Consider the following 26,269-nt stretch of genomic DNA (forward strand, 5'->3'; position numbering starts at 1 on the left):
GTGAATATCGATTTTTTTTTTCTCTTTTCCTTTGTGCTCATTTGTTCTTTGGCATATTTAATCAATGTAAATCACTATAAATTAAATAGCAAGGTATTTAATTGCTAATACATCTGATACTACATTTGTTGACTGAAAAAGGAGAGGAAAATGCTGGTCCATGCTGCTGAGGTGAGTAAGAGTTGTTAATATGGGACTCACTCAGAGTTCATTTAAGCTGATCGAATCCCACTGCCTGCTTTTGTCTTTTGAATAAGTTATTTTTACATTGAAAGGTCATAAAAGTAAGTTTTCTAGCCCATTCTTTGGAGGTTTTAGTGACCCAATACCGTATGTAAACTTCTCTTTTTGGGCATCTGCATTAGACCAGGTAAGTGTTAACTTTGTATTCCGTATAAAAATTGAGTGACTAAATTTGAACCAAAGTGTGATAAGAGGATAACTGATTTATATCAGATAATAGACAGTGCTAACTCTGATTTACACTGTGAATTCATTTTCTGAGAGTTATTTCAATATCTAGTCATTGAGATGAAGACAAGGGGTGGAAATCTATGTTTTAAATTTAAAAATATCTTGTGTTAAAAGAAACTTGGGAAAATGGGATTTTGTGTGTCAGAAGGCCATTCACCTGGAAGGAGTCTCATTTTCCTTTCTTTAATATAGACCTCACCTCCTACTTACATCTTTTCATTTTCAGATTGAACTGGAACAAAATAACTGCAACAGAAAGAATTTTCCAGAAAGACTTGAGGGAAGTATTAAAAATAAGAAGCAAGGTATGTCCTACAAGGCATGTTTGCACAGTTCCGAGTGAAATTTGTGAGAAATTGTCACACATCTCCACAACTAGCACAACACAGAGACTTAAGAACTATATAAGAAATGGCACATAGCTCTGAATTCTCTTGCACTGTAATTTTCGGATCATTCATGATCAGGATTGGATAACAATTAAGTAAGTTACACTAAGGGATTGTATTTACATTTCATATCAATTACAGCTCTGAAAGTGCTTAATGCAGTGTATGTCTGGAAGGGAATTTAGCTGCACTCCCTACCAAGAGGGCAGTCCTTAGGGACCTTTGTACTAATATCTTCCATTTAAAAACAGGAAACAGTATCTGGAATGCAAGTAGGGGAAAAAATGTCTCCTCAAAGCCAGATCTCTTTGCTTTGTACCTTGGTTTGTAGTATAACATTTATCGCTTGTGGAACAGAAGGTGAGATATAAAATCTTTCGTAACTGCTGATGGGGAAGCAACTGCATTAGCAAGTTAAAGGGTTGTAGTTTTCAAAGAAAGTACATTTCTCATACTTGTGTTAGCAATCTGCAAAAGTATCCTAATAATCTCAATGCAAAAGTGACTGTTTTTGCAGGAGGAAACCAATTCTGAGATGGTTTTATGAAAATAACAAAAGACCTTGTTTCTTAAAAAGTAGAAATCAGAACATTTCTGAATTACCTAAACTATTTTGAAAATCTTTTGTTGGATGGTAAATAGAAGACGTTAATGATTTAGACAGTTACTGTTTTCTCTGAAATTGTTTTTAAGATTTATAATGTTGCACAGTGAATAAACTGTCCTACCTAGCTCCAGTTGTCATAGGCGGAGCCAGTTATGGAAATGTTTGGCAAGGGGTGTCTGTCATTGTACAAAACTTGAAAAAAATTGTACAAGCTGAAATCTTCTAAATAAACGAGCTGGTAAAAAAAATGATTCACTGAAAAATCTGATAGTTATGAAGATGCAACTTAATTATTTTTATTATGTGTAATCTAGGACAGAAGGGTGCTGAACCAGAAGTGACTATTGCGCATGGACGGCTCAGAGGAAAACAAGCAAACGTGAAGGGGACAGATCGACTTGTAAATGTTTTCCTCGGTATTCCTTTTGCAAAAGCACCAGTTGGATCCTTGAGGTTTTCCCCACCTGAACCACCTGAACCCTGGAATGATCTGAGAGATGCAACTTCCTACCCACCACTGTGAGAGCCATTCAGTTCATTTATATGTAGGACTTGCTCATGTTTGTCAGCGTTGTGTTTATTAGTGTACAAATATCTGATTTTAAGTAAGGCGCTTGGATTGACTGGTAGTGAAATATTTTGTAAGACCTGTGGGAATAGGAAGTATAAAGAATACCTGGTAAATTCCTTTATTTGGAAATCCAGTTTTCTTATTATACTATTCTGAATTAATGAATATTTTAAAGTAAAAGTACAGAGCTGTGCTTTTACAGTTGACACCTCTAACTGTATATAAATAACACAAAGTTGAAGCACCATGTGGAAATTCAGTCTGATAAAGAAAATGTGTTTTGTTTATCATTGTTACATCATTGGTATTGCAGTTTTATTACTAATAGTCGCACTTTCTTTCTTTTGTAAAGATGTCCTCAAGATCTGTCCCTGTTGAAAAAAGCTGAAAAAAATTATAAAGAAAAACACATTCCATTCCGAACTTCAGAGGACTGTTTGTATCTAAATGTTTACAGCCCTGCTGGTTCAGACAAGAAGGACAAATTACCTGTACGTAAACCCATTGTGCAAACTTGCATTGTACAAAGTTTGCATCTAATCATGGCTCCTAAATCGCTTAATTGCTTTTGAAAATATTATTCTCCATTAGTAAGAACAATATTATACAAAATTCACAGTACACCAACTTAAAATTCAGTTCCCATTGACTTTCAGAGGTTAGAAGTGCCTAATTCTCTGATGTTGTCTCCCCCTTTCAAATGAAATCTGCCAAGCAATTTATAAAAGTATGTCTTACCCTTTTCTCTCGAAGGTAATGGTATGGATCCATGGAGGCAATTTTGTATTTGGAGGTGCTTCTAGGTATGATGGTTCTGCCCTGTCAGCCTATGAGAATGTAGTGGTAGTAATAATTCAGTACAGACTTGGACTGCTTGGATTCTTCTGGTAAGATGACCTGATTCACTTTTTACTAAACACTTTCTATCTTGTGTAAAGCATGGATAATTTTATTTTCTAAATTGACTGAACTCGTACACCAGCTTCCCACTGGTATAGTGGTTTAAGTGTATATAGTTAACTGAAAGGTTATGAGGTCATTAAGAACGTAGTTCTTCAATTCTATTTGCATTGCCATTTGATTACAGCCTACTACCAAATCATAGTTGGGCTTATTTGGTTCTCTGTAGGGTTTTAAATTTTGCCATTAACTCTATCCAGTGGTGCATAAAACAAAAATTCATATAATGTCAAAGCCAGGTATCCATCTGTGCATGGATGAACAATAGAGGTCAGTAAGTGGGTCTTAGATCTGACTATGAAGGGCTTTAGATCAGTAAATACAGATCTCTCCTTGTCCAAATAGGGCACTTTGCACAAACTATAAATTGTTAGGGTTAATATTGTCTGGTATTAGAAGAACTATTACTTTTCCTGAGAAGTTAGCTTATACTGCTTTTCTTTTAGTACTGGTGATGAACATGCTCGTGGGAACTGGGCATTTTTGGATCAAGTAGCAGCTCTTCGTTGGATCCAAGAAAATATTGAACACTTTGGTGGAGATCCAGGATCTGTCACACTCTTTGGTGTATCTGCAGGATCTTGCTCTGTTTATGCACATGTAAGCATGCAATAGATTATACTAAAAAGTAAAGTCTTAAAAAAAATCTTCAGTAGTAAACTCAACTAGTGTAACATTTAATGTTAATCCAGTTTTTGAAAATAAGATTAATGGCACATTGCTGTAAGTCTGGACACTTTTCCTGTAGGCATATAAAAGTGTTTATTTCCCCACTGAATGCAGCAATCTACTTGGGCAAAATGTCATGGGATAAGGACCATTATGTAGTATAAATACTTTCTGTTCTTCCCTTTTTGGCAGGTTATGTCTCCTTTGTCTAAGGGTCTCTTTCATAAAGCAATATCAGAGAGTGGAATTCTAATCCCCCCTAATAAAAATTTACTTCTTTCAGCAGATCTTAAGGTAGGCTCATTTTTGCATTTTCAAGTCTTTGTATCATAAAGTATTTCTTATATCCGATTCTTTCCTTAAAAGAAAAAGAGGAAAATCTGATTGCATATTGTGCAAAAAAGTTGATTTAAATTTATTTTCAAGGCATATCTATAGATACATAGTTTAGCACTAAGTTAGTTTTTAACTCAAATAGTCCATTTATTTTCAATCTTACCACGGTCATTTGGTGTTAGAAATAGATTGTACAGTTATGTGATTATAACGTCTGTAGGTAGATTTAAGTATTTTCAATTATACACATGCCCATCTAGGCATATACCCATTTTCGTGCATACTGTCACTTATACAGTGACTGTGGAATTTATTATGGGAAATTTAGTTAGAATACAGAAGAGGTACTCAATTTTTATTCAGCTATGGTCTTTTATGGAGTGCTTTTACTTCAAATAGAGACCATCAAAACAACAATAAAAAAAGCCTTGAAATTAAATTCCTCAGTAAATGTATTTCTCTTCCTGAAGCAGTAGTCACCAATAATGTCAAAATCATAAGCTGATTCTCTGAATTTTCTTTGATTTATGTCACAACTTAGTATTATCTCAACAGCAAGGTTTGTTATAGAACAATGAATGGAAACATAGCAGGAAAGAGAAGTACACAGGAATGATTTGACTTCATGATCTAACTGTAGTATTTCTAGTAAAATAAAGTACTTCAAGATCTATCAATATCACCTAAACTAGGCTTTATTAAAGCTGCTAATACTACTGTGTATAATAATTTTCTGCATATAAATTCCTCATAGACTACCTCATAGTTAACAGTTCTTGTCTTTGTTAATAACTTTCAGAAAATTGCAAGTATATTTAAGTGTGAGACTAGTAGTTCACTTTCAGTCATAAACTGCTTGAGGAACCAAGAAGCAATGGATATTATCGCTAACAGTACGGTAGGTGAAACTTTACTTAGTTACAGATTTTTTTAATGGCACACTTGTAGTTCATCTTCTGAATGGAGTTAATAATTGGCCTGTTCCAAGGTTTATTTTTCTGAATTTTTGTTAAAGTACACTCTATGTATTCAAATAATTTCACAGAGTATTTTTTCAGAATTTTTAATGAAGCACCTGTAAAGTTGTGAGCAAGACTTGAGCACACATTTCAATGCTAGTTGGAAACAGAACAGGATCAGGAAATGGTTAAATTGCTTAACAAGCCAAAACCAGGCTAGCATTTCACATGCTTGTGCAAAACTCTAAATGTATGTTACAGTGTCTGTATATACCTAGATTTCTGAAATTTTTTTTTTGCATTTGGAACATTAAGCGTGGATGTTTTATTATGTGTTTTGAAGGAAAAAGGAAAATACTACTGACAAGTAATTTGATATGTTTTTTCTGCTCATCCAGGAAATCCAGCTTTTACCCTTAATTTTGGATGGAGTATTCCTTCATAAGTCACCTGAAGAGATATTGACTGGAAAGGAGTTTAATATGGTCCCACTGATGATAGGAGTCACCAACAACGAATTTGGCTGGAACATTAGATCTGTAATTTAGTGTCTATTCTTCATTTTTCGGAATGTTTGTATTAACAGATGCAGGCAACTCTGAGAAGAGTAGGTGAGGTGTTTGCTGGTAGGACATCTTTTATGTATGAATTGTTGAAAATATATACAAGTTCAATTTTGCTTGAGTTATGATTCTGTAGTGACCTAGAACCAGCTGGTCACAAAACAGTGAGACAGGCTCCATCCTGCAAGCTGAACTATATGAACATCCTTGGATCTTCAATATTATACAGTACTTTCTCTTCCTAAAATCATCCAGGCAGAGGAAGGAAAAATAATGCAGCAGTCAAAAGTTTATTCCTCATAAAAAAATAGAAAGAATTATTTTCCCTGCAACAAATACACAATATAAAATATTGATACACAGGACATTTAAAATGCTACAGTGATCACTGTAAGCAGCTTACCCCATAAGTCCTGAACTCTGCTGACTGCTGGTTATTTCATTGCCCCGTGTTCCTTGTTATCATGTAGAAAGATCGATTGGCTGAAAATCTCAGAGGGGAACAGAGGATGGGGTTAACATGGGTGTCCAACCCACTCTCAGTGCATAAATTCTTTTGCACACAAATTCCATGGGTGACTCCAAGAGAGCAGTTGCTATACAGTGCAGCAAACTGCAGGGGGTAGATTTGTGAATTTTCTTTATAATATGATGCTTCAAAAATCAATACCAGCAGTAAGAATAAAGCGAAGTAAAGTTGTTTCAATATTGAAAACTTTGGAGAAGTTGAATGGCCGCCATAACATTATTTTTTTTCTGTGCAGACATCACTAATACCAGGTTTGAAGGAAGTGAAAGATAAAAAATCAATCACTTCAACATTACAGTTTCTACTACCAATGATGGTAAGAATTGTTGTACTAATCCAAATTAAGATGTAAAACCTCTTTTTAATGCATATACCAAATCTGTGAAATTTAGTATTCTTTAATTTCCTGGTTGAACCATGTGTTACTAGAGCTTGAGGTACCATTATGCTTTGAAGAGAGTCCCAGCAAAGTTGACAGGACTGCAGTGTATGGAGCTAATCAGAAATAGGACTGAGTCAGCCTTAGTTTTTGGTAAATATGTTTTTTCTTCTAGACCTCAGAAACAACGTTTTTACGTTATGTATTTGTTTGTAGGGTTATGGTAATAGTACCCCTAATCCTACAGTAGTTGGTGTCTAATTGCCTGGCAGATGAGTTTCAGGTCAGGATTTTTCAATAAATTAAATGTAGCTTTTAAAATAGTTTTCAAAAATACTTTGCACTCCTTGCTTTGAAATGTATCATTCAAGCAGTAAATTGTAACACTAACAACTTAAGCTATGTTTAGAGATCCTGCTGGTCTTGAACTGTAGTCTAATAGAATCATAGGATCATTTTTTCAGTTTTGGGCCCCTCTCTACAAGAAGGTCACAGGTCAAGGTGCTGGAGCATGTCCAGAGAAAGGCAACAAAGCTGGTTAAGGGTCTAAAGAACAAGTATTATGAGGAGCAGCTGAGGGAGCTGGGTTTGATTAGCTTAGAGAAAAGGAAGCTCAGGGGAGACCTTATCGCATTCCACAATTACCTGTGGAGTAAAGGTAAAGGAGGCTATGGTGAGGTGGGGATCATTCTCTTCTCCCAAGCACTAAGCGATAAGACATAAGGAAATGGCCGTAAATTGTGCCAGGGAAGTTTTAGTTTGGATATTTGAAAAAACTTCTTCACTGAAAGGGTTGTGAAGTATTGGAACAGGCTGCCCAGGAAACTAGTTGAGTCACCATCCCTAGAGGTCTTCAAAATTCTAGATGTGGTGCTTAGTGACATGGTTTGAGTGGACTTGGCAGAGCTAGGTTAAAGGTTGGATCAGAATAGTCAACACAGCTTTCAAGGACTCAATTTGCTTTTATTATTCCTCATTCTTACCTTCTGAAGAAAAGGGATGTGAAAAGCATTATCAAGATGGAGGAATTTCCAAGCTTCTGGAACTTCATTCCTAGAGTTTTAACCCATATAAATCTGTTGTAAACTTAATCTGAGGTTTGTTGTGTTGTTTTGTTTTGTTTCACAAGAAGTCTAAAAGGTTTTATTTGCCATCATACTTCCCCATCAATGTGGGTGCTACCTGCCATTTTTGTGCCTTTGCAAAATCTCTGAAGTTTAAAAGATGACATTTTTAGGTTGATATTTTTTTCTGTTTGTTTCTTGTTTCACCTTTTTCTCTTAGGATTTGCCAGCAGAGTTATTGCCTATGATAATGGATGAGTATCTGGGAAACACAGATGATCCTGCTGAGCTACGAGACCAATTTCTCGACTTGCTGGGGGATGTAGGAGTTGTCATGCCATCCATTAAAGCATTGAATTATCACAAGGGTGAGCTAGTGAATTCTAGCTAGTGAGCAGTCTCAAAATAGTACATTCAAACCTCTTTCTGCATGCTAGATGAAACAATATAGAAGAAAATCCTGTCGTGTAGGCAGCCCTTCTTGAAATTCCCACAGGGAATCTTGAGGGTGAAGAGTGATTTAGGTGTGCAGGACCATGGCAAGCAAGTGACACCTTTACCTTTGTACTAGTGTTTTGGACTTGTGTTCATATTCACAGTGTGTTGAGAGCAGAGCATGATAACACAAGTACATGGTTCCTAAGTGAAGTACACAGACAAAAAATAATTAAAATAAATAAATAAATAAAGGAACCAGGACTGTCTTTTGGCCCACTGCTACATGGGAAATCAGCAGCTCTGTAGTCGAGATTTTAGGGTATTTAAGTGTAGGCAAGCCATTCCAAAATATCAAGAACTGGAAAATAATTGGATTTTACTTTGTTTTCTGTAGGTATTCCTGGGGTGATTTTTCATTTTCGTAATACTGTGCATTCTTCATTTTGAATTAAAAGTAAAAATACATTTTTGAGTGTAATGTTACATTTAGAAATGTGCCAGCTCACCTATAAAGCCTTGGGCGTATTGAAAAGAATATTTTAAGTAGATGATGGAAGATGTAATTTATGCACCTCTCCTCTAATTCTCTAAGTGTTACATATTCTAGAGACTGGAGCTCCTACCTACTTCTTTGAATATCAGCATCGGCCCACTGCATACCAGGATAGTAAACCAGAGTATGTGAAAGCTGATCATGGAGATGAAGTTGGCTTTGTCTTTGGAGGACCGTATCTGGCAGGTGATATAGGCCTACGCGGTAAGGAATGGAACATCATTGTTCACTTATAAATTACTCACATAATACTGACATTATTTGGCATTGCTACTTCCATTTCAATCAGACTAAAGTGTGCATATAATTAGTGAGACCAAAGTATAACCCTTTTTCCTGTTTTATTTTGTTTAACGTTTGTTTACTGTCTTCACCATTCTTTATCACATATAGGCTGTTTCTGGACCACAAGAAGTTATGTATGCTGTAAACAATTTAGCAAATAATGATGTTTTCCAGCAAATTTTCTGTCATTATACTGGCACTGTTTGTGAATTTGCCAAATAGTTTTGGTTGAAAAACAACTCAAGGGAGAGATCAGTTAAGCTGACAGGGAATTAGCAAGGTACTCGGGAAATTTCCCATGAAATCCGACTGCTTGTCAGGGCCCTGAGACTGGGGTATGATCTATTTGCAGTGTTCCAGCTTGTGTTGATTAGAGCAAGACTGGAACTCCAGTGTTTCACTGCCACATGAAAATGTAATAGTTAGGTTAAAGACTATTTTCTACCACGACTCATTAACATTTAATCATTTTATCCAACATGGAACTGGTCCGTTGAGGAAGGATTAAAGGTGTATTCCCAAAATTACATTTGCTTTAACAGTTTGGGCATTCTTGTAGGATTTTAGAAATGTGGACTCTGGTTCCTTCAGGAAGAATCCCATGTTGCCATAGACCAAATGAATGTGCTAGTCACTAAACAGTTAAATAAAAAATGCCATGTCTTCAGGAATGTTACAAATCTAGCACATTCCTTTAATTGCATATGTCTAAAACAATAATACTCAGAAGGGAGTCTTTTCATTCTCGTTATATAGGTTTTCTTATTTGGAAAAAGAAACACAAAAATATTTTAAGCGGAATTCACCATTTATTTTTCTGCTTTTATTTTTTGCCATTTTCATGGTAGTTCATAGTCTTTTTCAAAGTCCACATAAATGAAAGTATTTCCTTTTACTCCACTGAACTTTGGAGCAACCCAGCTATGTTGTAAAAAGTATTCATTAATCTGTTACTAGGGCTTTTTACTTTGCTTGTATTTTGTGTGTGTTTGTTACTTATGAATTCCTATACTAGAGAAAACTATACACTTCCTTTTCTATTTGCCCGACTTTACTGAAAGCATTAAAATGTCAAATATTTTTCATGATGTGTTGAGTTGTATTTAACATTAAACACAGTAACTAAACTTACTTTCACAGAATTGATAGGAGAAGACATACGAGTAAGTCCTTTTAGATTAATATTCTTAAAATACCAAGACGTGGAATGACATCCTTTTGGATCAGAATGAAGAAACCTTGCCTAGTCACACTCTAAATAACAGATGAAATTTCAGTCCCACTATGCTAGGTTGAGATCTATGAAACTAAACCATGTGGCCCATTTCATGAGTTGTAATGGGACTCGGAAACAATGGATTTTTTTTTTTTTCCAGTTATGCTTCTGGTTTCCTGGAAGGGTACAGACAAATTGCTCTATTTCCTTGTATCTAAATTCCCCTATTTGTAGAATAAGGGTAATAATGCTGATCTTATTCATAAAAAGTGCTGAAATCTCCTGATGATTGCTGGATTACTAATACATTTCAGGTGTGGTGCTTTTGTTGTAACCAGGAAGTTTTGACAAGACCAACATATTCACAGACTGAAATGCTGCTTGTGTAGCAACATGGTTTTGATTTTTGCCTCCTATAATAATTGTTTTACATTTTGTTTCTCAGGTGAAGCTACAGAGGAAGAAAAAAACCTTAGCAAAACGCTAATGAAGTACTGGGCTAACTTTGCTCGAAATGGGTGAGAATGAGATTCATGACGGATAATATTACAAAAGTAATTTAGCTACTTTGTACTGACTCTGTAGTGAATCAATTGTGTTGTTGTTTCATTCCTAATTGCTGTGATTGAATTCCCCAGTTGACTGGAGAGGGTATTCACTCTTTCTTTCTTGTTGTTTACAGAGATCCTAACGGGGAAGGTTTGGTTGAATGGCCATCTTATAACCTAAATGAAGAATACTTGCAAATAAACCTAGAACAAAAGAAAGCCAGAAAGTTGAAGGAAAAGAAGGTAGACTTTTGGAAAAAGATTATGTTTGAACAGACAAATACCAAAAGAATGGAAAACAGAAAGGTTAATTCAGAGTTATAATTTATAGTTGAAACATACATAATAGGCATCCTATTAGGATAGCAAAAGAAGTTACTTAAAATATTTTTGAGGATAAGATAATGTGTCCATTCCTTTCACGTTTTCTTCACAGTTGTCATATTTATGATTAGTCACTGTAATAATTCCAATGGCCCTATTTCCACTTCGTAATCCTTTAATTTTTCCTGGGTTCATGTCCACACTAGAAGTCTCATTTATTAAATGTAGTTACCAGAATTCCCTGCTGCTCAGGTTTTCCTATAGCTTTGCCATGATTGAAGAGGGAATGTAGCAGCAACTTGTTTTAATAAAGTTAAATGAATAAAGACCTGATTTGCAAGTAAAACTGTCTTTGTTACGTCAAGTGTATCAGTGGTGTTACAAAAGTTTTGGTCTGATTCGCATACAGAAACATCCTCTGTGAAGAAAAAATGAAACTAAATAAGTACTCCTCTATAAATCGGTTTTACAACTTAGATAGTTTATTTCTGACTGTTGTGATACATAGTCTGTTACAGTAGTGCAGTGCTGGAATTAAGACTCGTCTCAAATGTCAGAAAAGAGAAAAATAATCTCTACTACCTCCATTGTTTTCCTTCTAAATTTAGCAATAACTACTTTAGAAGGATCAGCTGTGGTAACATAAAGTGTAAGCTTTCTGTCTTCTCCTTGGTTCTTTACATTGTGCACCAGGCTGTTCTCTGTGCCTCCAGTCAGTTCCAGGTTCTCTGCCCAGGTCACAGGCCTTCATTACTAGCACTGGAGAGAGATTCATTTACCAGAATTATTCCAGTGCTCTTACTAGCTGATATGCTCTTGGACTGCCAAGAACAAGTCTTAACACATCATTTCAGTGTTGCAAAGATCTTCTTTGCCATGTCATGTTGCTTCCTATGTCTGACCCCTGGGCTGCTCCAGCTATCCCAGCCATATTCCTGACCATACTGCTACCTCCCAGCAGCATTATGCAGCACAGTAGATCCTACAGGGATGTCCACACATTTGCCCACCCCACCCCATGATTTCTTTAACCTGTATTTCTGGAATAATTTAAGATCATTCCCAGCTAGTCTAGTCATGTGTTACAGTAACTGCCTGGACATCCCTTCTTTCTGAATGACTTTATTGGGATAAATAGGGTGGGGTTTCCTATGTCGTTCTGCCCATGTTCTGTTGCCAGTCAGAACTCAGGAGATCAGGTTAGACTGTTAGCATAACTGCTGTTTTGGTAAGTGAGAATTCCTGGTAAGCATCTGTCCATTGTCCTTTGTTTTAGCTAAAGTGTTTTGTGAAGGGAATATAATCTCAAAGTAGTCTTCAAAGATTTTCATTGTATACATAGCTCCCCTGAGGGGCTGTACCTTTCCCTTTAAAAGGAGAAAACCAGGCAGCATTGTATGTCTATGTACAGAATATATGCTTGTGTTGTACGCTGCATGCAGACGTGCAGTGTAACTGGCTTTTTACATACAGGCACAACACTAAAATGACTTGCACTGGAAAATGTGAAGAGATTTTATTCCTATCTGCTTAGGCGTGAGTGCTCTGAAAATCTGTCCCATCCCAGAAATGTTCTGGTGAGAGATTACCATGTGCTGAAGAGAAAGTGTTACAGCTGTAAAAGCTCTAGCTTCATAGACTGTCACTCTAAGTTTTACATGCTCCAGGGATAAGTTTTAAAAAAATAAAAATAAACTGACCCTGTTTTAAATGCGTGTTTAAACATTTCTACCCTGCATACTTGAAGCAAAATGTATTTGTGAGCTTTTTTTTATTTTATTTTATTTTATTTTATTTTATTTTATTTTATTTTATTTTATTTTATTTTATTTTATGGGCCTATAAATGTGGTATTTGTCTCTATTTTTTTTTTTTTTGTTATTGCAATCAAGACAGGTAGCAATGCATTAATCTATAAAGAGGCAAATGTCATCACAGAGCAGGATTTTTCTGGCTTGGTCCCTGACTTGTGCATTGCTCACTGATTGAGGGTAAGCTGCAAAATGTTATTTCTTAAAATTAAATGCAAAGCAGACTTAAAAAATTCCACTTGCCAGGTACGTAGCACTGTCTCCAGATTCCCCAAATTTTGTCTATATCACTAGAATAAGTATTTCCGCATTTGCAGAGGTATGTCCTGTTTGTAGATCCATACAAAGGTCTGTAGTCAAGGTAGTAAAGATCTAAAATCCCATTTGTTTATTTTGTCATGTAAATCAGGTCATCACAGTTCACAGATAACCTTTTGCACTGGTAGTAATTTCTGGATGGCTGATACTTTTGGCTTTCAAATTGTACATCTCTGGGACCGTGGATGGGCTATGAGCTGAGACATTTTGCTTCTTGAGCAAGAAAAAGTGAGTAGAACAATGAAAGATTGAAGAGTAAAGCTTGGAAAATAGAATAGTAAATGAAGGGTGAAAATAAAGGAAAAGCAAATTGTAAAGGGCAGATTTTTAGAAAACCAGAAAGAGCAGGTGGTAGAAAATAAATTATTTATGGAAATTCGTAAGGTTTGTTTTAGCAAAAGGAAAGAGCATTGAGCAGATTGCACTGTTTGGCTTTGTAGCAATGGACTCCTCCTGTAGTTTGTGGGTTGCAAGTAATTGAGGCATGCATGCTCTTCAGGATGGAAGCCAAGTGTTACAAGCAGGGATTCTTGTAGTTTCACCTTGCACAGAAATAGTTTACCCATGCTAGGAACCAAAGCAGTCCAAGGACATTCTGAGGGAATTTGCAACAGTATTCAACCAGGCAAACAGGAGAGCAGAGTTTACTTCTATGGAGTACTCCTGCCCTTTGCTTCCAGGAAACCTTTGTCACACAAATAAGGTAGGAGGTAGTTTATGCTGAAGTCCATTGCTTGCAGTCCAGGTGCCTGTTTCCATTCATTGCCTTTAACAGTGCATACATGGATCAATACAGCACGGACTTTACATTCATAACAGTACAGACTAATGCCAGCCCAGTTTTCGTGGCATGAAATTTACTCTTGAGAAACAATACAGGGAAAAAAAAGACTCTCAAAAGACATGTATAAATCCATAAACATTCTACAATGAAGTTACAGTCCACATTATTTACTTAGAAGCTCAAATGTGTTATCCCATTTGCCAGGGTATACTTGCACTAACCATACATTCCAAAACAGCTGATAAGCCATCTAGCATTGGCATTAACAGTGTCGCGGCTGCATCACAGAGCTGCTGTAGTACAGAGGGCAAAAGTCGTCTGATAACGGAGTAAATGCTTAAGATAATCAGTATGCATTGAATATACACATCTGAAACAAGCTGCCAATAGTTTGTACCCTGAGCAGTCCAGTTTAAAGTTGCCTGGATTTACCTATACAAGCTGTAAATCACACCTGTACAGACAAACTTAGAGTCTAGAGTAAAGCATCTCTTCAGAGTGCATGAACACAGCCTGAGCACACAGGACCACTACAAGTTTAACATATGTGCTCAACTAATGTAATGACTGTGGGTCTTAGGACACACATAGCTGAAACAAAGGTGTGGGCACTAAGATAATGTTTAGAAATACTCTCTCTGACAACTGAGAATTACAATGCCATAGAATTACAAAACAGGCTTTCTGGAACAAGAGCTACTGACTCTAGCCAAAAAAAATAAATAAATAAATAAAAGAAAAAAGCAAAGCAAGGAAACATAGAACAAACACAACCACCTAGTTACATAGTAGATAATCTCTTTTACTGACAATTTCTTTTATTTCTATTCATCTATCTCTTGCCTTTTTTTCATATCATACCTGCGTGACAGACATAAGTTCACACTGAAGTCTCTAAACTCTCCTGATTTCTTCATAGGGATTAAATGTGGGGTTACTACCCAAATCCTTTAATATTGGTCCCGTGCTACAATAGTTAAGAAAGCCTCTCTTTAGTATTGCAAAACTCTTTTATTTTGAGATAAAAGACAAACATTCCTGAACGCACAGGACTGAGTGGTAGGTGGAGTATCCACCCTGCAGGAAAAGCTGAGATTTTTCTAGTATTGCTTTTGTCAAAAAATATCCCTTTGTGAGATGAAAAATCTTCCGATTTTTACTTCAGCAAAGGCACTTTTTTCAGGATTATTTTTTGGATTTTGGTCTTTGTGGATATGCTATGTGTTACATATATTGAAATGAAGCAATTACATACTAAAATGAAGTAAATGTAATAAAATAATTGGGTAGTTTTCCTGGTTTCTTCAGTGTGTAGTGGGAGATTAAGTCCTAATTTTTCAAAGATAGTAGTGTTATTGTAGCAGGAAGAATCTCCTGATGTTATGAGGACTATTTACAATGTAGTTTAAGGCAAATAGTTGAGGCCTGATACTCCGTGAATAAGATTTATAAGAAGCGGCGAGAAGCTAGTATGAAACTTCTGGACACATTCTGCATATAGGTCTCGCAGTTCCCATATACAGACAAGCTGCTGCACACTCCCCTTGAAGGGAGTGGCTTACAGTCAGGGCAGTTGCTCAGGCTGGCCACTGTTGGTTTGGTTTCACAGCTTGAGAAATACTTTAACTAATCAGTGTTTGTCTTGCGTAACAGTTATACTTCACAGAGTATTAAAGGCAATACACCGAGGAGGTAAATGTGTGACTTGCATGCAAAATGGTAACTGAAAAGAACACGCTGCTGTCCTTAATTCTCACTGCTGGGATTACAGCACTTGTAGCTACTGGTAAGCCTCAGAAATGTTCTTCACGGTTCCCTTCTGGAAGGAGACTACCTATGGGAATCCCAGCCTTCTTTGAAGACCTGGGTGCCCAGCCTTGCTGCAGAGAAATTAGGTCTGAATAGCAAATAGTTCTTAATTTCTTCTTTGTTATCTATTATCAGGCATTTGTCTTTGTTGTTGTTGTTTTTACAACTAGTAAAACTAAATTCCTCTTGCAAAATTTTGTCTGCTGAGTCAGAGAAGACCAAAATATGCCATGTTTTTAATTAGATACTGAGAATTTTCACAGTGATTAACATAAATCTTACCTAAATGTTTACACCATTTGTATATGCCAGACTATTTTCAGGTATATTAGGAGTTTTTTTCTTTTGTCTGTATCTACTAATGAGAGTCCCAAATATATATTGCGCATTCACAGATCCATTTCTTAAAAAGGAAATGCCTTTTCTTAATGAGAGCAGTCTATTGGACTTTTAACAACTTGGATCAAATGGATTACGATCTACACACAATTACTAATGTGTGTGCATTGTGAGTAAATATATATGATATACCTGAAATGTTGTCATCTATACTGATAGAGTTTGTTGAAACCTTATGTTTGAAAATAAGTTGTTTAGGAAAAAAAAAAAAAAAGGTATATATTTAGGTAGCTAAATTTTGTAGATTTTTTTCAATTACTAACCAGACCACTCAATTATCTGAATTTTGTGTACACATCCCCCAGGACAAAAAGCAGAACAACCAGAAGTGGTGACCAACTATGGGAGTGTCCGAGGGTACCAAGTCAAAGTAAATGCAGCTGAGAGGAGTGTAAATGTCTTTCTGGGACTTCCTTTTGCTAAGCCTCCTGTTGGACCATTAAGGTTTTCTGAACCCCAGCCACCTGAGCCATGGAAAGGTGTCAGAGATGCTGCTTCCTATCCACCGATGTAAGACAATGAGAAAAACATTTATCTTCTTCATGATTTTATATTATACGCAGTTCAAGGACACTGATACACAAGATGGTCAAAGTCCACAAAGATAAATTTATTGGTGTCATCTCACTACCACCTGCAACTGTTACAATGAATGCATTTCTAAAGATATCTTTATAGCTCTTTTTGTTAAAAAGTGCTGTCTAAATGGCATCAGCAATGAACTAATACAGATCATCACTTGATCAGTAATGTTCTATTTTGGGAGCATTTGGCCATAATGTTTATAAACTGTGTAACTTTGGAGCAGAAACAGAAAGAAGCTGAGGAAATGCTGGAATAAAATATTGGAAGAAAAGAATGCCCAACAAATCACATGTTTAATAGGACATCTAAGAAACAGACCAGTTCTAGACTATATTATAAATATCTTATTCCACTTGTACTAGCGCCCTTCTTGGAGTGACTCAAGCCTGATATCTATAATTGCAATACAAAAAACTATTGCAGATGTAAAATAATTACTTTACATTTTCATTTAAGCAATTTATAGCCATATTCATTTGCAGGTATATTTCTGTAATATTTCGAAACATGCAAAATTATATCTGCCTGTCACTGTGTACTGCTGCAGACCGTGACTTCTTTTTACAGAGCTTACTAATGCCAAGTCAATGGAAGAAAATATATTAATGGTGAAAATACGTTTTATGTTTTCTGTTTCCAGCAATCTAGAAATGTACTACAGATTTCTGATTTGTACTTGGAGTACATAAAAGCTATGCTTTGTACCACTGAGGTTTTAGTTATTTCTGTTGCTTTTTTTTTTTTTCTTTTATTCAGGTGTCTACAGGACAAAGTATTAGGACAGTATTTTTCAGATGCTATTACTAACAGAAAAGAAAAAGTTCGTCTCCAAATATCTGAAGATTGCTTATATCTGAATGTATACACACCCGTTTCTACAGAAGAACAGGAGAAGCTGCCTGTAAGCAAAATCATTGTAAAACCTCTAGCAAACTTTACTGCTTCTGTGACTTGATGGACCAAATTGAGCCTGAACTTGAAACTTCTAAAAGCTTCCTAAGGATTATAACAATTTTACAGCAGATCTACAACCTGTACTATATGGAGACTTACAGGTGCAGTTCTCTAATGATGATCCAATTACACACTTTGCACCACTAAATATTTAATTGAGCTTTAGCAGATACAAAAAAAAATAAATAAATCCCATTTTACAAGTAAAATCTTACTAACACTTTACATAAGTAATGTTTGATTTCCTCAAAAAAAAACAAACAAACAAAACCTGTGAAAAGTCACAGGACACTGGTTTAATTTAAGTATTTAATGAAATCAACGTATGTTGTAAGGCTGCTACCCTCCATTTCAAAAGACTTCTACTGTCTGTGAAATTTAACCTGAAAGACTTGGGAGTGAAAGCACAAAATACTGTATTTAGTTTATATCATTGGAACTCTTACCTGTGCTGAATTGTTTCTGCTTTTTCCTTTCCAGGTCTTTGTATGGATCCATGGAGGTGGATTAGTTTTTGGAGCAGCTTCATCGTATGATGGTTCAGCACTAGCAGCCTTTGACAATGTGGTAGTTGTAACAATTCAGTACAGATTAGGTATTGCTGGATATTTTAGGTAAGACATTCTATCCTAGTTTTTGCTAAGTGATTTCCAAAATTATATGCACAAATCCTTTGTGACAAGACATATAGAATATTGGCTTATGCAAATAAATTATATGTATCTTAATTACACATGCAAGTTGGGAACAACTTACAAGTCCCAAATCTGCTTCAAAATCTGGTTTTGCCTGATACTCTGATCTCAGCCATTTCTTTTTAAGTTATGCAGAGAGGCTCTTTTGCAGCTGATTTCTTATACTTCAGATTGTATTTACTTCTACCTTTTTTCTTACATAGAGCATTTAAACATATTATTTCTTACTAGCACTGGTGATAAGCATGCTCGTGGTAACTGGGGGTATTTGGATCAAGTAGCAGCTCTCCAGTGGATTCAGGAAAATATCATACATTTTAGAGGAGATCCAGGATCTGTCACCATTGTTGGAGAATCTGCAGGAGGAGTCAGTGTTTCTGCTCTTGTAAGTTCACAAGTCATGAATTTTAGTTAATTAAGGAAAAAAAAAATACAACAAAAACACCTGTCCACATTCATTCTTAGTGCCTTAATGAAAAATCAGTGAGAGAAAAAAGTAGGGCTTTATAGTAAACCACGCATCACCTTGTCTATAATACAATGTGATAACAATGCAGCTTCTTATTGTTGAAAAGGTACTTTTCATACACAGATCTTGTAGTTTAGACCCAAGATGTTATTCATCATCTCCTAATTTGAGTTCTGGGGTTTTTGGCTTTTGCAAAATTTATCCTTTTGAGAAAAGTTCTCTGAGAGGAAGCCCTGTTGCCCATTTCCTGTATGCTGCAACAGCCACTTGTGCAAAGTAACCCAGGTGAGTAGTCATTATATGTGAACTAGACTGGCATTTTATGATACAGTGATGATGCCAAATTTTTACATCAACACTGATTGATTAATTGATTAAGAGATTATTCTCTTCCAGTCTCGCACAATTTGCTGCAGATCACACAGAGAGCCTGGGATTCAGCAACAAATGCACTTAAGCAATAATTTCTGTTTGCTAACCTCCTACGTTCTGTCTAATAGTTGTTTATTCCCTTTCTGTAGCACAGCCAGACTATCCTTGACATAGTTATGTGTTCCATATCTGGCTTACAGTATAGTTCCATGAAGTCTTGGAAGCAAGGTCCTATGGAAGTTGGCAGGCTTGAACTCCTTATCCCTGATATTACTGCCAAAGACTTTTGCATAGCTGAATTATGGTCAGAGTCTACAGCATAACAATCTTAAGACATTTGTTTTCGAAGAATTTTAAAAGGCATTTCCTGATAATGAAATTCTAAGTCAGTGGTCAGAATGTAATTCCTGAAATGCTTGTAATGCTTGTTCTTGCTTTTTTTCAGGTCTTATCTCCTCTGGCAAAGGGCTTGTTCCATAAGGCCATTTCAGAGAGTGGTACTGCGGTCAGGATTTTGTTCACTGACCAGCCTGAGGAGCAAGCACAGGTGGGTATCTCGTGTTTTTGTTTTTTATGTTTTTATTTTCTGATGTTTTTGCATACCTTAAATGGTTTATTCTAAAAAGCAGCACTAGACCTTTTTCTTGTGAAACTGCAATCACAATCACCAGAGATAGTGTTTCTGTGTGCAGATAATACATACTTAATGAGTCTTTTCTTTCAAAATATGCAAATATCCACAGATGTCTGAGTGAAAGCAGAAGACTGAGGAAGCAGAGAGAGAGAAGGCAGGGAGCAAGTGTGAAACGTAAAGAAACACTGTAACTTGTTATGTCTTTAGAAAAAGTTGAGCTGTAATTTTTGGCTGGAAAATGGCACCAGATTCTGACTACTGTTGTCCTTCCCTCCTATTTGATGCCTGTTGTGCTCAAAGAAACAAGACTTTATTCAATTTGGTTATAATTAAAAAGAACAGCTCACTTCAACCCAATTTTTTCACCTGCAAGAAAAAAAATATCCAGAAACCTCTTTTTGCTAGTCTGGGTTGTATTAGAGGCAATATTGTGATGAACTCTGTCTCTCTAATGACAGCTGAGAACTAATGTTACCCAAAAAAACTATACATCATTGAGAACGGTGTAGCATGCTCCTTGTTATCATCTACATGTCAGTATTCTGAATATGGATCACTTGAGCTCCTTTATGCTATTCTGCCTTCTCAGCCCAGCATGATATTTACCAAAACAATTACCTTGGTAATTGTATCCACTGTATGAAAATGTTTTGAAGAGTATATTTGTCTTTCTACTCAGCCCACAACATGAAGGGTTATGAGAGCTTCCTATTCTCTGCATCTGCAGCTGAAACATATCTGGCTTTGCTCGTCCTTTCTGAGAAATGTAGGTTGCCACACACTGGACTCTTAGATTCAGTGACACAGAAGAACCTTCTGCAGGAAGCATATGGATAATTAGTGAATTAAAGCATGATTGTTCTTTTTATTAATTGCAGAGTATTGCTGCTGCAGCTGGCTGTGAAAAATCCAGTTCAGCTGCATTGGTTGAGTGCTTAAGAGAAAAAACTGAGGCAGAGATAGAACAGATAACTCTAAAAATGGTAGGTGAAATTATACTACTTGCATTCAAATGATATTTCAAATTTTTTCATAACAGAGTATGCTGCATATGTATTGTAATATTAGGAGAACTTCAGTTTAATGTAACATCTGACTCTTTCTTGACCTTTACAGGATACGACAACATTGCAGCTATGCAATACCTCATCTGAAAAATGTGAACAGGTTACTTCCCTTTAATTCTACATGGGCTTTGAGCTGCATGTGTTTGCTGTCATGCTCTACCAAGGGAAGGAAAAGAGCATATTGAAACGTAAAAGTTTTCCTGGAGAATTTGAACATTAATTGATATCATATATTATGTCCAACTCAAAATTTCTTGTCACTATACTGGCTTCCGTGTTCATTTGCAGTTTCAACACAGAAGTTAGTTCTTCCCTCACTGCTCCACACATTCATACTGGGATTGAACTACCTAAGAAGTGTAAATTGGATATCACCTACACTTCATGGATATTCAAAATATAATGCTAATCTTCACAAATTTTCTGTCTGGTGCAGAAAATTTGATGAGAGAAATTAAGAGAGAGCTTGAATACTATTACTTCTTATATTTTCACTTGGCACTTAATTTCTTTTGCTTTGCATCTATAGTAAAAATGCGAAGATGTTTTCTAGAAGAAAAAAAAATAGTAATGTACTATTGAAGCTTTCTTTTGTTTGTTTGTTTGTTTGTTTGTTTTTTTCCAGCCTCCCATGTTCATCAGTGCATCTCTGGATGGCGTATTTTTCCCTAAGAGTCCCAGGCAATTGCTATCTGAAAAAGTGATCAATGCAGTCCCATATATAATAGGAGTAAATAACTGTGAATTTGGATGGGTACTTCCTAGAGTAAGAGATACATAATGGTTTTATTCATATATAATTTTGTTAATAAAAGATTTCCTAATAAATACATAGTTTCTTTGTCATGCAGATGATGAAATTTCCTGAATTTACAGAAGGTCTGGAGAAAGATGTTGCACGTCAAGTGTTACAGAGCACATTAGCATTATCATTTAAGGTAAGAGACCATTTCCAGAATAACTAAGTGCTCCTTCTTCACTGGGCTGCTTCTATATTCATACTGCTGGAGGGATATATTTAAAAGTAGACTGTTCTTTTTGACAGCTTCCTAACTTGGGACAATAATTCCCAAACAGACAGCACAGACGGTGTATTCCTGTTGCTGCTACTGATTGATAAACACAGAAAATATTCTAAATTTCCACCCTAAATGCCCCATCTTTTTTAAAAGGAGTTCTGTGGAAATCCAGGATTAATGCAGTTAGCTAAGCATAGGTCTCTTGTGACATTCAGGATACCCTGGGTTATCTAAGCTACGTATGGTACTGGCAGGTATGACTCAAGACCTGTAGAACATATCGGCTTTTCTGAAGCAGCAGATGGAGACTAGAAAGGATACCCTGAGATGTTTAAAATGGCACTGAGACCTACATTTAGGCACCTGAGGTTTTCCTTCCCTGTAATTTGCAAAGTTCTCACTTTTCTGCTTATTGAGCTCTCCTGAAGCTACTAAACGTAGAAAATTGCAGATTATTATGTAAGAATTAAGGACTTGATAAACATAGCCAGTACGTGCAATGGGTCATTCAGAGCCACAGATATGTATCATGAACTTGGAAAGGCAGAGCACAGGCTTGTTCTGAAAGGGAGTAAATGATGGCCATCTGCAGCAATAAATGAATTTTATGAAATCCTGCTGGATTTCTTTTCTCTTAAGAGAGTTATTTCCACAGAAGGGAGAACAGACTACCATTATCTATCATCATCAGTGACTAATATTTATTTAAAGATGTTTGATGGCATCCTTTGTGATCTTGCAAGCCTCTTTCCCTTAAGAACATCTATACCTGGTAATGGTGTAACTCCCAATTCTGAACTTGGAGATGCACTCTGGCACAGTTGGGGATTTTCTCTGAAAGAAGGTAATGTTTGGGGTTTAGCCATAGACATGCAGGTAGCATGCTCAGTTAATGCTGTTACTCCTTTTAATATTCATTGTCATTATAAAAAGTATCTTTATTATTCATTTCAGGGTGCTCCTTCTGACGTTGTTGATCTAGTATACAATGAATACATAGAGGTTGCAGAGAACCGTGCTCAGGTGCGAGATGGCCTTCTTGATTCAATAGCAGATCCTTTGTTTGTTTTTTCAGCTATTGAAGTGGCTAGACACCACAGAGGTGAGTCTCTAATTCAGCATCAATTAGAAGAAATGTAGAATTACATCCTTGGATGTGTATGTGGACAGTGTGTATCACACTTCATTATCAAAAGAACTGATAGTGTGTTCATTTTATCAAAATAGCTTGTGATAAAAATTTATCATCTTTGATGACAGGCATTTTCAACACTAGCACTCTTCTCTTTAATTTTATTTTCTACTAGATGCTGGCAACCCAGTCTACTTTTATGAATTCCAGCATCGACCAAGCTCAGCTGCAGGTGTTGTACCGGAGTTTGTAAAAGCAGATCATGCAGATGAGATTGCCTTTGTCTTTGGAAAGCCATTCTTAGCTGGTGATGTATCCATGCTTGCTAAATAATTCTTTTTAAAACATCATTGTTATTAATCGTACTTACCTGAGGGCTTTCAGAATAGAATATCTTTTAGAAATATCAGAACCAAAATAATCATTTTCTGTCCTCAGTAGTAGTTACTTCTCATGAAATCATTCATCTGCTGTTCTGTCCTAGAGCTCTGTTCATGTAAAACTCCCACAGCCCAGAGTAACAAGTAAAATCATAGAATGGTTTGAGTTGGAAGAGACCCTTAAAGATCATCTACTCCAACCTCCTCACCCCCTGCTACAGAACTGATTACAGTCTATCGGAATAGATTTAACTGATATTTTTTGATTATTTTTTTAATGTTGCTATTTCATCTCTCACTTGCAGGGAATGCTACAGAAGAAGAAGCAAAACTTAGCAGAACTGTTATGAAATATTGGACTAACTTTGCTAGAAATGGGTGAGAATCACAATGCTAATCACAGCTCAAGTTTTGTCTGTGCTGCCTGAAACATAATGGCAATACCTGTATGGTAGTTCCTATACATTTGGTAGAATTTAAGATAAGTATTGAAGCAAATAATTTCTATTCTTAATGACTGCAAGAAGAAAAAAAACAAAAAAACACACACACACACAACCTTTTAAATGAGCCTGCAAACCAAACAAAATAAAATTAAATAAAAATCCAAGAGCAGTGGAGGTTTAGGTCCCAAAGTAATGAGAATTATTAATGTTGATTATTCCAATGATGAGCATTTTGATAAAAACATCCAACTATTCCAGTACTAGAATTACATAATCTGAGCTCCTGTTAGTTTTCTGAAATGATCTCAGCCTGAGAAGTCAGAGCACAATTGATTGGCAACTGTACAGTTAACTTCTCATTATATTGTTTTCAGAAATCCCAATGGAGAAGGCTTGGTACATTGGCCTCAATATGATCTGGATGAAAGATACCTGGAAATAGACCTAACACAAAAGGCAGCGAAGAAATTGAAAGAACGTAAAATGGAGTTTTGGATGCAGCTTACAGAACAAATAATGAGTGACAGAAGAAGAAAACACACAGATTTATAAGAGTTGCAGAGGATACAGCTTCTTTTTAAAACATGAATTAAAGTCAAATATTAGTTTGTCAGAATGCAGAGTTTAATAATCACTTTCTAACTCACTAGTATGTAATTTGTTGTCATGACCACAGTGAAAGGAGAGATTCAAGGGAAATGTAGAATGGTTGTGGGACTAAAAATCACTATTTAATAAATCACTATTTAATGAAACAAGCAGGGAAAAAAAAAACCACTGCAATCTTGCAGACTGAGCCAATGCTATCTATCCAGTCAATATCAAAACTGAATAATACTCCTGTGAGAAGGGAGAATGAGAGGGGCAAATTGTCAAATATATTGAAATCCGTAATAAATTATGTATACAGAATATGTCTTAAGTATCAGAATATGTTGTATGTCCACTCTTCTTTCAGAAGAGTCTTTAGTTGTCATTCATACAGCCTCTTTCCACTTTCTTTATGTGGAAGCAGCTTGTAAGGAGCAGAGCATCCATCAGAAAACAGCTGTGGATTGTATGGGCTTGGCATCTCACAAAGGAAGACAAAGTCTCTACCTGTTTTCCTGTTTTGTAAATTGTTATTAATAAATGATACTTTTAATTTTTTGGAACTTCCATTTCTTTCACCTAACTTCTATAGGCTAATTCAAAAATGGTATTGTGAAAGCCACTAGGAAGTCTAAACAAAGAATTTTTCTGAAAGTGCAAACTGGGAACTGTGAGGGCTCTTTCTTCCCAGGTGCAGTCAGGACAGGGTGGGACTGATGGGTTTGGCCTTGGGATACCTCCCTCTCCAGTCTGCACTGCCTGAGGCCTGCCTAGCTGCATGGCTGGCTGTCTTGTGCACAAAGTGCTGCATGCAATAGAGGAACGGGCTGGGAACACGACAGAGATTTCTCTAATTTTTGTAAATTTGTCATTTCTCAGCTGTCCAGGGAGTGAGATGGCAGCCCAAGCTACTCTGTGCAGCAAGGTGGCCTTTGGTTTCAGGCTGCCCAAGTCTGAATTTGGTATTTTGCTTAGGAAGCAAAGCTGCAGAGCATGGATGGTCTGCACACAGATACCAACCGCTGAGTTCATGGTACAAATGTACATGTCATATGTAAAGCAGCAGCTTGCATAATTATAAGGGCTTTCCTAGCTATTTGCATGAGGTCTGTTGGCAGCAGTACTGCCCATGGCTACACAGCTTCTTTGTGAGAGCAGGCTGGTTACCTGGATCCTACTGCCCCAAAGCAAGGGAAGAATAAAGGGCAGGTGAAGCCCTTTAAAACTAAGCATGTGAAAGAGCAGAGCTATCTGGTCTGGCACTGAAGTGGATGAAGATCACTCACTGAAAAGGTTGTGCTGCACAGCAGTGATTTCAGGAAAGGGTTGGTTGGAGTGGTTACAAGGTTTCTTAAGACTAACTTGTAATAACACAAACCATTTCTGTAGAGATTACCTAGTTGTGACAGCAGTGTTTGCTGATACATAAAATATATAAAGGATTAGTTACACCAGCCTAAACCTGGCACTTGAGTACCTTTTCCTTGAATTACTTTTTCATTCAGCTGAAACAAGGCCTTATCTGATTTAAAAAAAATTGTTTTCTTTTGCCATGATCATTACAGCATCTTGGTTACCAGGGCAGTAAACTTTACAGCAGTCTTGCACACATGCCTACGTCTTTATCTGGACTGACATAAACCTTCCTGTTTCTTTCCCCACAGATTTAACTCCACATTATAAATAAACCAGTGCTTGGGATATGGAAGCAGTGCCAGAACCAAGAATCAGGTAGAGAATACGTAATCAGTGTGTTTTATAAAATTCTGATTTAAAGTAGTCAAGGTATTTAAAAACTTTAAAAACCTGAAGTAAATTATGTTGCTAATGTCTGCTTGTGATTGAGTAAAAAAATGATTATATTGCAAATTTGTTTATGATTGAGTAAAAGTGTCTGTGTAACTTCAAAATGTTGTAATTACTTGATATTACCCCAGGTA

At 36.3% G+C, this 26,269-nt stretch overlaps 1 protein-coding gene across 1 annotated transcript; it reads left to right on the plus strand.

Moving 5' to 3' along the window:
* Positions 1-1,147: 1,147 nt before the first annotated feature.
* Positions 1,148-24,290, plus strand: LOC311214310 (uncharacterized protein; the record flags this gene model as incomplete). Its single annotated transcript, XM_084294821.1, has 27 exons — positions 1,148-1,223; positions 1,785-1,989; positions 2,394-2,532; positions 2,795-2,928; positions 3,448-3,601; positions 3,863-3,964; positions 4,806-4,904; positions 5,364-5,504; positions 6,293-6,373; positions 7,721-7,868; positions 8,546-8,695; positions 10,438-10,510; positions 10,675-10,846; positions 12,970-12,994; positions 16,291-16,495; positions 17,327-17,471; positions 18,005-18,138; positions 18,451-18,604; positions 19,506-19,607; positions 20,573-20,677; positions 20,811-20,861; positions 21,387-21,527; positions 21,613-21,699; positions 22,735-22,882; positions 23,088-23,219; positions 23,598-23,670; positions 24,113-24,290. The coding sequence occupies 27 exons, from the start codon at positions 1,148-1,150 to the stop codon at positions 24,288-24,290; spliced, it is 3,354 nt and encodes a 1,117-aa protein (XP_084150947.1).
* Between the last annotated feature and the right edge of the window lie 1,979 nt (positions 24,291-26,269).

The sequence above is a fragment of the Netta rufina genome (genome assembly GCF_964035555.1).
Source record: "Netta rufina genome assembly, chromosome: 13".
In the NCBI taxonomy this organism is placed as follows: Eukaryota; Metazoa; Chordata; class Aves; order Anseriformes; family Anatidae; genus Netta; species Netta rufina.